General features: G+C 36.8%; 1 protein-coding gene across 3 annotated transcripts in view; it reads left to right on the top strand.

The window, feature by feature from the left end:
* Positions 1 to 12,293, top strand: part of ZNF608 (zinc finger protein 608) — an 88,669-nt gene that overhangs the window by 35,541 nt on the left and 40,835 nt on the right. For all 3 annotated transcript variants that reach the window (XM_075740252.1, XM_075740253.1, XM_075740254.1), the window contains exon 3: positions 6,341 to 6,596. In XM_075740252.1, coding sequence (XP_075596367.1) covers positions 6,341 to 6,596 — 256 coding nt within the window. The remainder of the gene's footprint in view (positions 1 to 6,340; positions 6,597 to 12,293) is intronic.

Below are 12,293 nucleotides of genomic sequence, written 5' to 3'. Positions count from 1 at the left end.
GGATATCGCTGGCAGCTGTCAAATGCTAATCTCTCCCACAGTAAAATGGGTGAATGGCTTTGGGAAATCCCAAGCATCTAAGCTAGAATAGAAGATATAAGGGAGGACAAGGAATTTTCCTTGCCTGTTGTTTAGCCTCATTGTTTCTGCATTAGACCCTACTCAAAGCTTTGAGTTTTCATCACGGTCTTCATTGTATATTAATGCTGTCCTAAAAAAATATTAACATTATCATGTCAGTGGAGGTGCTCTAGATACAGTCACATAATATTTGATGAGGTCTGGAGGTCTGCCTGTAGAAAGAATAAGTAACTGTCAAAAGATGGTGAGTTTGCAGAACTGTGTGTGCTGGTTCAGCAGCTGATGGGAGTGGCATACACGATCTTGAAAAGATTAGTAGCATAGTAAGAGTTTTAAGTGGATTTTTTTGCTTGATAACAAATATTCAGAATATTGAAATTATTCCAGATGTGAGTGATTTGCTGATTTATCGGGAAAAAATGTGTAACTTTATATTAGTGTGTCTTTTTGATTGCTTTTTTTTGCCTTTCTCTCCAACTACTCAGTTGATTGGAGAAGTTTATTTTAAGAGTAGGAAACAGCTGGAATGTCCAAGTAGATGCTACTTGTGTTACTCAGTTCAACACAATTATGTTCAACACAATTATGTTCAACACAATTATTTCTCCTCCATACTACAATATTTTTAAAGCATAAGCGTATTTTTTTTATTATTCTCGATCATAGGTTTTTAAGTCTAAAATTCAGATGAGATTTAAGCAGCCTGAATCTCCTTCATCCTTCTTTTTTATTCAGGCTCCTGCAGTTCTCAACTAAGTTGACCAAAATAAGTAATTTCCTTAGTACCTCTGACTTTCCTGTATTTTGAATGTAAGCCTTGTAATAGATATGTCTGTCCTGTGACCAAAATTCTTTTCTACATCAATGTCTTGCGGTATTTCTTTCCTATTTTCTAAACATGTCCTTCATGGCACTGAACTTTTCTTCCAACAATTTGATGTAGAAAGTTTGTTTGCTTTTATTAGGTAATAAGCATGTGTTTTAATAAATAAAATATCTTTAGGTAATGAGTAGTATTTCAAAGGTATAATTGATTAAATCCTTCTCATCTCAAAATTTATACTAGTTTATTTAAGAGAAAACATCAGTTCTGTTAAGTATGGTGTCAAAACGCTTCTGAGCAGCCTCCTATGTGAATTTAGATGCAAGAAATACAGAATTGAGATTAAATTGAGATTCTTCATAGGGGCGATTTCTGTTACATGGTAGAATATGAAGGAGTGGCTTTAGTTTTCAGATGTGCGAAGTCTTTGTGGGGCAAGGTTTGTAGCAAGAACAGATGTGAAGATCAGTGAGATGTCTAGAAATGCAGACGCACTCCTGAGCACACAAACATTTTTTCCATGTCACATTCTCTCACATTTGTTTTCTTCCAAAGCAGTTTCATTGATTTCATTATAATTACTTCTGATATGTGATGCTGTGAATGAGATTAGAATGAGGTCTTCTGGAGTCACTCTTGCTTTAGAAAATTAAGGTGGGGCAAGCATACTTTATATAAAAACATGGTAATGTCTGTTTCACCTTAAAATCTACAGAAAGCAAAACTTCCATCGCGGGCTGAATTCCTTTATTTCCCATTTTTCATTTCAGAGATAGTGATTCTGTGAAGTATTAATTCATAACTCTAAAGAATTTGTCATTTACAAGGTTGGAGGTTTCTTACTCCTTTCAGTCTTTATGTTGGTGTCTTTTTTTTACAGAAGGATTTAGTTTTGCAAAGGGTCGAGCTTGTTTTTTTTAGGTATATCACATAACAGGATTTGGATCTTCTTCCCACATTCCTTCTACTAGTGCAGACATTCCCATTGGGAATGCTTACAGTAGATTTTTTTTCTCAATTTAAAAATCAGTGCTTTCTTGGAAGGGTGTGTCCTGAGCATTAAACCTGCTCCTCTGCCTTTCTCCAAGCTCTATATGGGTAGACGGATGAAATGGCTTTTGGCATGTATATATCAAAATCACCTGGTGGGTGACACTGCAGTAGTCTCTGACCTCGTTTGATCTTAGATTGGTAGACTATGTCATCACTGAGTTACATCTACAAAGATATACCTTCATTAATGAGGTGGAACTACACATACATTCATAGTTACACATGTTGTAGCACACTTTGCTGGGTCACATCACGTGGCCTGGCTGCATGGCAGCTATTTTCTAGTTTGCATTTTGTGATTTATGACAGAAACATTTCACACTTAAGATACACACTCTCTGAAGGTTTTCAAAGTTGAAATGAATTAAATACATAGATACAGAATACTTCCACTTGACAATACGATCAAAAGTTATCCATTTAAATCTCTGTGAAAAGTGATTTTATTTTGAATACTACTGTAAATCTGTTTCTGTCAGGTTAGTACCATGTCAAATAGTGCCATAGGTGTTCCTGGTAACTCACTATTCTTTCATTCCGGTGAGTTTTCCACAGAGGTGCATGAGAGACTCTGTCCCATAAAGACTTAAAATTCTCCCATTCCTGCAGGAATGGAATATGATACGGCTGATTGCAACAGTATGATGTTGGGCACTCTCTGATCTGGGAAGTCCTCTCAAATCTGTGTACCTTCTTCTGTGAGCTAAGCATTCCCCATTGGAATCTCTCCTGGTTGGCAGGAAATTGGGTACAAAGGACAGAAAATGTTAATTTTGCAGACATAATTTTAGAAGCCTACACTGCATCAGGAAGATGAGTTTTGATGAGCAGAACTTGATTCCAGCATGTAAAGTGCCTGCCTGAGTAACTGGAAGAGAATCCTGCTTATTAGAGAGTCATGCCTGTTTCTAGTTAGGATGATATTTCCTCTCTCTTCCCATAGCCTCTGCCTCATACAGACTAATGTTATGCAGCCACCAAAATACTTTTTTTTTTTTGTCGTAGAGGATTGCTCCATGGAGCACTGACTACATTGCTTGGCAGGCATTCTTCATTTTCTGTGAGCTTTCTACTACTAAGAGCCATAGCTCTGTGATACAATCAAACACTTGGCAGTGGAAAGCTGCCATGAATAACACTCCAGCTTTCTAGCCTTTGCCACTAATCAGCTCTCAAAAGCTCTTGGAATTAGGTGAATGAAGAAAATATTGCTTGAATATTTCTGTCTTTTTTGGAGCCCTTTGATTATGTGTATAAAGAGAGCATCTATGTAAATAACCTTCCTCAGCTTTACATTTTCTTTCTCATATTGGAATCTCTTGTGTGATAAACAGCAAGGCTACTGCTCAGTATGCACCAACACCTGGGAATAATCATGCAAAAATAACAGTGAGAAACAGCGGAGCATCTGTTCTTGACATTAACTTTCCTCAGTTTGACAGACTGCCACCACCAGATGTTAGTCTTATGTGCCTTTTTTCCACTGGAGATGGCGGCCTTCCTGCCTCTCTCTTTGCCTCTAATAGCTTACATCAGTGCCCTTTGGAGAATTCATGAAAACAATTGTGTCACCGCAATGATCGCTGAGAACCACCACTTTGCCATGCTGACGTTATGATTATCAAACAAGATGGGGTAATTTTAAAACATGGAAAACTGGAGCAATATTTAAGCTCAGCATATTTTTTTCTTACAAGGTCATATTTGTGCAATGAATATGAACCTCAGGGACAGGAAATGTCCACTTAGTGCTTGACCAAAGGCTTAGTGTTTTAATTCACAGAGCAACAGCCCCTTTTACTGCAATAGCCACTTTTTGGCTTTCTAGTGGAAAACATGCACATTTATTAACAGGTCTAAATAAACCAGAACTGAATACAAATATTTGTAACAAAGAACTTAGTAGGGTACACTGTCAGATCTGTGCTTTCTTTAGCTCCCCCTCACTGTTTATAATACTTGGAAAATGGAAGACACATCTGCCAATTTAGTCTACATTTATTTAAAACATTGGCTGGTTTAGTATGATAATAGCAAACATTTTGTTTTTTCTCTGGCTTTGTGATGAGTATGTTTTACGGAAGAACGATGTTGCATGTGTAGTAGGAGGTTTTGCACAGCTTTACAAACCACCCTGTAAACTATCAAATGCGCCATTCATTGGCATTTCTTGGGTTTATAAAGGGACGTGGCTTAGCTTTTCTTAAGCACTGGGCTCCATTTACCTGCCAGTTACTGATCCTGCTTCTCATCCGGCTTGAAGTAAGATATGTTAAGAACTCCTCAAAATTATGCCTGGGGTACATACTGACCCCGTGTCATTGAGAAAGCCCCATTACGTGGCCAGTGCAAGGGAGCAGGGCTTGGCACTGTCCAACTGTTTGCCCTCACTTGCTATCAGACAGCCAGAATCTCTATAGCATAGAATCAGTGTCCCCCTGTGCGAGGCATACACAGTTACGGTTTTATGTTATGCATACTGTTAGATATTGCAAGTCACAGCTGCTGTTGGGGGTCACTTGGTATTTGACTTGTCTGTCTGCGTTCAAGTCTGCTCTGCAAAGCATTCTTGCCTGTGCTTTAACTCTGCACTTGTGATGACATGAAGAGAAGAATAAAGATATCATGGCTTGACTGCATTGTTTTTATGCCACAGGAACTCTGCTTTACTTGGTAGAGTTTTGCTGGTATTAGCAGGTTTTTACTCCTAAAGGATGCTTTCAGTATTCATGTTTTGCTTTGATTTTTTTCTTTCAAACTTTATTCTATCTTTAACCTGAAGGTTTTTTTAGTCCTAAATAAGAAGAAGCCTCCTCAAATGGGGAAGAATTTGGAGAACAATGTGGTCATAGGTCCTTCCTCTCTCTTCCGTATTTCTAGTGCAATTGAGATCAGAATCCAGGCTGGTCGTACAAAGATAATACAAAACGTTTTTGTGAAATATTTAGCACACTTAAGGCTCACATGCACACGTAAAAGTGTCGGCTGTCAGTTTGTATGTAAGAATGATGGTCAAAGCAAAAGAATTGTTACAAAGGCCAATTGTAACAATTGTTACAATTTTTTAAAAGTTCTTTTTAATTTTAGATTTCCATTTTATTTTCTCATTATGAAAAGTGAATATGTGATAAAGTGAGCTGATCTATGATACAAAGGATATATAATAGAATGATAATACTCTTTAGTCCTTTCTTCTCTTTGTATCCCCATTTGCCAACTTGGCTTTAAAAGAAGTCAAAATTAATTTTGATCTATGTTAAGATACATCTGAATGAAACCTAGATGGCAATGTACAGTGAGTCATTGTGTCTTTTCTGTTGAGTCTTATATGGGGTCCAAAATTAAAAACAGCATAGACTTAAAGATATTTATCATCTATTTTAAAACAGCTAGAAAGCAGCCATTTAAAAAAAAAAATCATTGGATTGAAGGATGATTTCTTGGTGTGATATCTATGATCCAGTGGGCCAAATAAACATGAATTTTAGGTGGTTTAGTAATTTGAGTGGGCACACTCATAGCCTCATTTAACTATCTTTTATGTGACAAAGGACCTTATGGCCACAGTAAAATACTGAGAACCCTCACGCCAAAACTGTATACAGAAAATCTGCTACTGGGTATATTCAAAATCATACAGGAAAGATATACTTCTTCAGTTTGTATATAGATATTGTCTCTGTGTGAATTGTCTCTGTATAGACTGATTGTCTGGCAAGTTGTATTATTCCAGATATGCATTTTGGAAACCCTTAGAAATTAGATGGTTTGGATAGATCTTGTAAAAGTCCTCATCTGCTTTTTCAGGTAGAAAGATGTAAATGTTATCTGTAAATGTTATCTGTTGGGTGGGTGATCCTAATGTATTTTAAATGATTGGATGACAAGAGATTATATTTGATGCCATATGGATATTAGAATTGTTCCAAGTTCTAATTTCTCTATGATGCACATGAAAAAATTGCATTTATATGTCTTTGTCCTGTCTTTATGTGTGTTTTTCTTTAAATAGAAAATTAAGTTCCCAGTTTGCAAAATTAATTTCTGTCCACAAATCAGCACCAGGAAAAAAGTAGCCTTAATCTTTGTTTTTAAAATTTATTATTATTTCATACTAGCAGTTTATGACAACAAGGAATAGTCTTGTAGAAACCTAGCAATTTGCCTTGTTTAGCATGATAAATATTTTTGTACTTAATTTTTCATGTGCAGCATTTGGGCTGATGTCAAAAAAATTAAACTCATAAGATTGAAATTACCCATGATACACTAAATCCACTAAACACAAACGCAGTTTCAGCAAACTGGGCTTGCTTTCTTTCTTTTTTTTTTTTTTTTTTAATCTCACAGCACCATTATAGTAAGTTTGTCTGTTGTTTTCAGGTTGATCCTCTGTTTACAGTGCCTGCACCTCCACCTCCGATTTCCAGCAGTATCACTCCTCAGATTCTGCCTTCCTACTTTTCCCCATCTTCATCCAATATTGCAGCACCAGTCGAGCAGCTTTTGGTACGGACCCGTTCCGTGGGTGTAAATACTTGCGAGGTTGGAGTAGTAACAGAACCTGAATGCCTTGGACCCTGTGAACCTGGGACCAGCGTGAACTTGGAAGGAATTGTGTGGCATGAAACTGAAGAAGGTAAATTGTTTTTTCCATTAGGTTTCTGTGAGACATATGTTAACAAGGAGGACACTTCACTGTACCTGCCTGGGTGATAACTAAGGGCTTGCTAGTCTATTGGGACACCATTATGTACAATGGCAGTCACAGCTTTATAGCTCACCTAGTAAGTTTTTCTTTAAAAACAAATGGCAGGGGTTTTATTATTTAAGCAACTGTGTTTTCCAAATGACCTAACATGTAACCCCAGTTAACAATAGAATTGTTTCCTATTGCTATGTTGAGAAAAGCATATGAAGAAATAGCCAATAGAATAGCATAAATGTGCATCATGAGGAGGGTGTATGTGATAGGAGTGGATATATGAATAGTTTAGATGAAAACTTAGAAAGCTGAATATTTTGGAATTCAGAGACTATGATCAAAGATGCCACTATTACAATAGAAGCCTCAGAGACCCCACAGAAATTCAATTTGATGTGATTATTGTTTGCATTTTGGTTATTTGAAACATGCTTTGAGAGGAAAGCATTCTTGCTCGAAGTGTTCCATCTGGTCAAAGAAGTGCTATCTATCTAAACCAGAGTGATTTTTTTTTAATATTATTTGAAGGCATTTGGCCAAGCAGGAGTGCTGGAGAGCTTTGGGGAATACTAAACGTTGATTTGCTATGATTTAGAACAAAGTAAGTAGGAAGAGGATTATGGTGTGATATGCAGATTTTTCTTTTCCATTTTGGTTTTCAAAAGCTCATTATTAAAATACCAGCTTTCTCCTGTTAATGCTAAAAATACTGCAACTGTACACCAACCTTCTGCAACTTTTTGTTTCATAATAGTGGATTTCTCCAGTTATAGCTGCTTGAGAGTCTTCCTGTGATTGTTCTTTTGTTTAAGAGTTATTTAATTTTTAGTGATCTACCTCTCTCGACAGCAAAAACAAGATTATTTACTAAAGGGTATAATGAAAGAATACAGCAGTGCATCACTTCATGATAAATCCTGACATCCTTCAGACATATGCACAACAGCATTTGGTCCTTTGCAGTGATATATAAGACCTCACCAAAGTGCTCTACACTGTCCTCTCAAAAATCAATAGAGAAAGTCAGATTTACTTGCTTTTATATGCTTTCATCCATCCATCTTTCTCTCTGTGTATGTCTACAGCAGATTCATAAGGTAGATTGATCCTTTTAGATTGTTTTTAAAGCACAGTATAAATTCTGTTTTAAAATATCCCTGCAGAGCTGCCTTTAGCAGCTCCAGTCTTCCTTGACTGGCCTGTATTAACCAGAGTTGGAATGTGTGGGCGTTAACTGTGTTGACATGAAAGAGCAGTAGCTGTTAATAGTGTTATTCTTGCTGAATAAACTAAACTTCTGACCCTCACTGAATTTAAGAAGCCTGCCTTGTTAAAGGCTTGGCACCAGAAATGAAGTATTCAAAAAAAAAGAGCATTTTGGTCAGGATGACATTCCATTTACTAGTTTCTCAGCACTCTACTGGTTTAAAAACTCTTGTTAGTTAATAGAAATTAACTCCCTTAACCTTTTCCCAGTTTGTCTAAAACAATTTTCTGAATCAACTCAGAGTTCAGTGACAGCATGTTTGAGTGAAACGGCTTTGAATGTGCCTGTTTTCACAGCTTTACAAATACTGTTTAGTGACACTACAGCTATGAGTGACTACAATAACATAAAATAGGATTCTAAAATACTCTAGAAATATAGCTAGAATGTAGATTAAAAGACTGAAGATAATTGATATGATTTCATATTGTGTGGTTTGTACTGTGCCCTTTGTGTTTTACTGTTTCAGACCCTGCTGACTGAAGAAAATAACATTAAATTTTACTCTGTTTTCCCAGTGTTCACAATCAACAGTGTATTACGAAAAATGAGTTTCTAATGATAATTTTTGCATTTTAATTACATTTTGACGTTTGGGGCACACATATATGTATATATTTAGATGTTTTCAAATTTTCTGACATGCTCATGAAGGCAGCTTGCGTGAAGCCACTTCTGCCAAATTTTAGAAAACAGGGTGCAGATGGGTCTTCTATTTATCTTTAACAGAAGGAAGATTATCAGATACTCATTTGCTCCAGTTATGATTTTGACTTTAATTAGGCCAGAACATGACCTTTCCTAAACTGGTGTAAATCCAGAATATTCTAACTGAAATCTTTGTAATTGGTGACATCTAAAACCATCTTGATGTTCATAATGACCAACGGAACCACAAATTTCTTTAGTGATGCCCATATGTTTTTTTTCACTCCCCTCACTGCTTTCCAAAACCTAATAAAAACACACATGCAAACTGACATCTATCTAGCTATGTATCTGATAGGTTTTTAACGTATAACAATTCTAATAAGCTAAGGTATGATGTTGGCTTGTGTTTTGAGATGCTTGAATTATTTTGTATCTGATTTAGCCACTCTGAAAGATGAGTTGTGAGGTGATGGGAACAGGCTTGTAGGTTGTCTGCATATTCTGTGGCATATGGGAACTATGAACTAAATGTGCCCACTGAGCAGCCTTCATATGCTGCAGCAACTAGCTGTGGGAATGCAAATACAGAAAGGATGTGGTGATCGCAGTTATTATAATAAGAATAGTGGAGTGATTAGAGAAAGATGAAATCATATACACTATTAAATGTAATATATGCTTTATAGAAGAGGTGGTGTATACTTGAGAATTCATGTTTTGAAGGTTTTTTGGTATCTGAAATAACCAGTTTTTCTTTTAGGAATATTAAACAAGTTGTCACATTCTGTCGCATTTCTTCTTTAAGGTCAGAAAAAGGATAATATTTGGTTTTATCAGTCATATTTTTAAGATAATCACTCCAAAGGGGGGAGGGGGGATGGAAAGCAGCATGGAATTTCAGACAAAACTGTGGCAGATCAAAGAGAGCGTTGTTACTACAGCTCTTTTAATTTATTCCACACCAATCTATTCAGTTGACTTGATCAGCAGATTTAATAAATCAGACCTTTTTTTCCAGAGTGTTCCAATCTTAAGATGTGTAGAGTAAAGGTGGCATCTGAAGTCTGTCACGTTTTATTACAGGGCTTTGTAACTAACCATAGCTGGTTACTCATACAATTGACTGAGACTGCTGGTTATCACGTGGGCGCTTCTAAGTTGCACTACTAAGTTGTGTAGTGTTTAATTTCTACGTATGTATGATGTAGGCATTTTCATCCGCATAACGACGTTCTTTGGCTATGACCTGATAATGTGTCCAAAGTAGTGTTAATGGCGGTAGAAAAGAATATTGAAGGAACTAGCTGAGGCTACTCTGTAGCAGTGGAATGAGAAATGGTTATGGGTAAGTCAACCTGAAAGTTGGCAGCGGATGGGGATATTTAACACCTGAAACTACCATCCAGTAACAGTAAAAGTCCTTCACAAAAAGCTACTTGGTATTGTTAATGGAGTGGTTTTGGGGTTTTTTGGTTGTTTTTTGTTTGTTGTTTTGTTTGTTTTGTTGGTTGGTTGGTTTGTTCTTCTGATACTCTGGGAAACAGCTGCTAAAAGACAGTATTTTTATACTGAGCAAGAAGGTTTATCTAGAATCAGGTACTTGCTAAAGCAAGTAATTATCTTCTGGGAAAACAATTTTGAAGAGAGCAGTAATTATTTCTTACTACCTGGAGGAAACAAAAATGACCCAGAAAAAAGGGAAACCACCAACCAACTTTCTAAATTGCTTAGAGCTTGCTTTTTTGCTTAGTTTCTCACACGCAGTTGCCCTGGGTCACGTCCTGTTTTTGGTTCTGCATCTAGTAGTACAGTCTGCCCTAAATGTGGGAAGCACTAGTTCTGATGATGTTTTGTTTGCTTGAAAACTCTGCAGGAGACAGCCATCCGTCACTTTGCTGCCTTTCTGTGTGGAACAAGCTGTCTACGTGTGGTGGTGGAGTTCACACATCGCTACACTGACATTCTTCCTCTCTGTAGTTTGGGTACAACTTGCTGTTGTTGTTCAGTAACAGATAATGACAAATGAGTTGCATTTATGTCAAGTGTCCTCTTAACAGAGTTAGCTTGTTGATTTTTATAACTTGAGACTAGTTGTCAAATGTAAGAAACGGGAATCTGCTGGATCTCAAAAATCTGATGGGATCATCTCCAGGGTATTCGAAACTTATCCTAGCATCAGTTCTGAGACTATTTTGCAGAAATTTTCAGTAGAAAGGAGAACACTTAGATGCAAAGAGGCATGCTGGTACATGTTGTGTATCGGTTTCCCAGCCTGCCAGGTTTTCAACTAATACGCGTCGATGTTGCTTTGAAAAGATCTCTGTTGCACAGAACTGATGTGCATTCCTCCCTGCCTTACTGTGTGGTGTTAGTTTTGCAAAAGCTATTTTAAAAGAACAGTCTGTTTTAAATGTCTTTTGTTATGTCGGGGTTTGTAGATGAGTGTGTAAGTAAGGGTGTGTATCTGTCTATAGAAATAGAAGAATGAGAAGTAGTCTGACTGCCTCTGATTCCTCTTAGCAATTTTTGTGGTCTGACAACCACATTTTCCTGCTTTCACAAGTACAAAGACATGATAAAACAATGAAACTTGTAATGTTGAATGCTATGTCAACTATGTAAGTAAACAAATGCAAAAATTAGAGATTTTTTAATAAAAAATATTTTATCAAAGAACATTACAATAATTCATAGAAATTCAGATAAACATGATTAAATCACACTGTTGTCTTGAGCTGAGGCAAGATTTATAGAGAGAAGTAATATCTTTTATTAAACCAAGTGATACAGTTGTAAAAAACAGGTAAGCTTTCAGACTGGATGCATTTATATTCTGTCCTTTCTGTGTGATGTAGACCATTGACTTGCTGGATGCAGGAAGTAGTGGTTTGGTATTGTTAACCACCATGTTCAGAATTGACAGACAGAGGGTATTTTTATATGAAAGCAGAAGCATAAAGATATCCATTGCGCAAAAATTAGGCTTTCTTATGTCTGTGTTAACAGAGAAGCAGTTTACAGAGAATAAATTTTGGCTAGCTACATTAACAGAACACCTAAAGTCCAGCTATTTTCTACTGTCATGTGAGTCACCTGCTGACCAGTATGAATGTCAGCCAGTATCAAAATGGCATCTGTTCAGAAGAAGCCTATATATGTGTTTATATTTTTAGATGTTACGTTTAATTTTTCCTCTTTCTACTGTCTGTGATATCAGAGCCAGTAAATCACGGATTTAAGGAAGCTTGAGATAGGCAATTCTTTATAGACCTCAACTGTCTCATTGTATTATCTAAAGCACCTGGAATCTGACACTTAGCACGTGTAGAAACTTGTAGCAAAAGAGAAATGGGCTGTATCTCACAATGGGAAGCCACAGACTTGCATAAAAATGTTTGTGGTTTATGGAAGCTCTACCTACTTTACAAAAGGAGTTTGGGAGATTGTACTTTGTGATGTACGCAGACTATCTGAGAAAAGCTTTAAGAGTTTAACGTGCCAGGATTTGGACCAGGAGAGGGATTTAGCTGTAGGTACACTGAGGTTTTTTGGGTCTGAGGGGCCTTTTTGATCATCTCAGCAGTTTGCCTGATCTTATCAGTGCATGCGCTTGTGTAGGGACATAAATTCTGACATTGTCCTGTAACTGGCTTCTGCAGTGTTACTTACACATTTGTTTGAAACATCCGGTGCTGGCCTATGTTAGAGGCAAG

The sequence above is a fragment of the Balearica regulorum genome, chromosome Z (assembly GCF_011004875.1).
Source record: "Balearica regulorum gibbericeps isolate bBalReg1 chromosome Z, bBalReg1.pri, whole genome shotgun sequence".
Classification (NCBI taxonomy): Eukaryota; Metazoa; Chordata; class Aves; order Gruiformes; family Gruidae; genus Balearica; species Balearica regulorum.
This window is presented reverse-complemented; position numbering and strand designations above follow the sequence as displayed.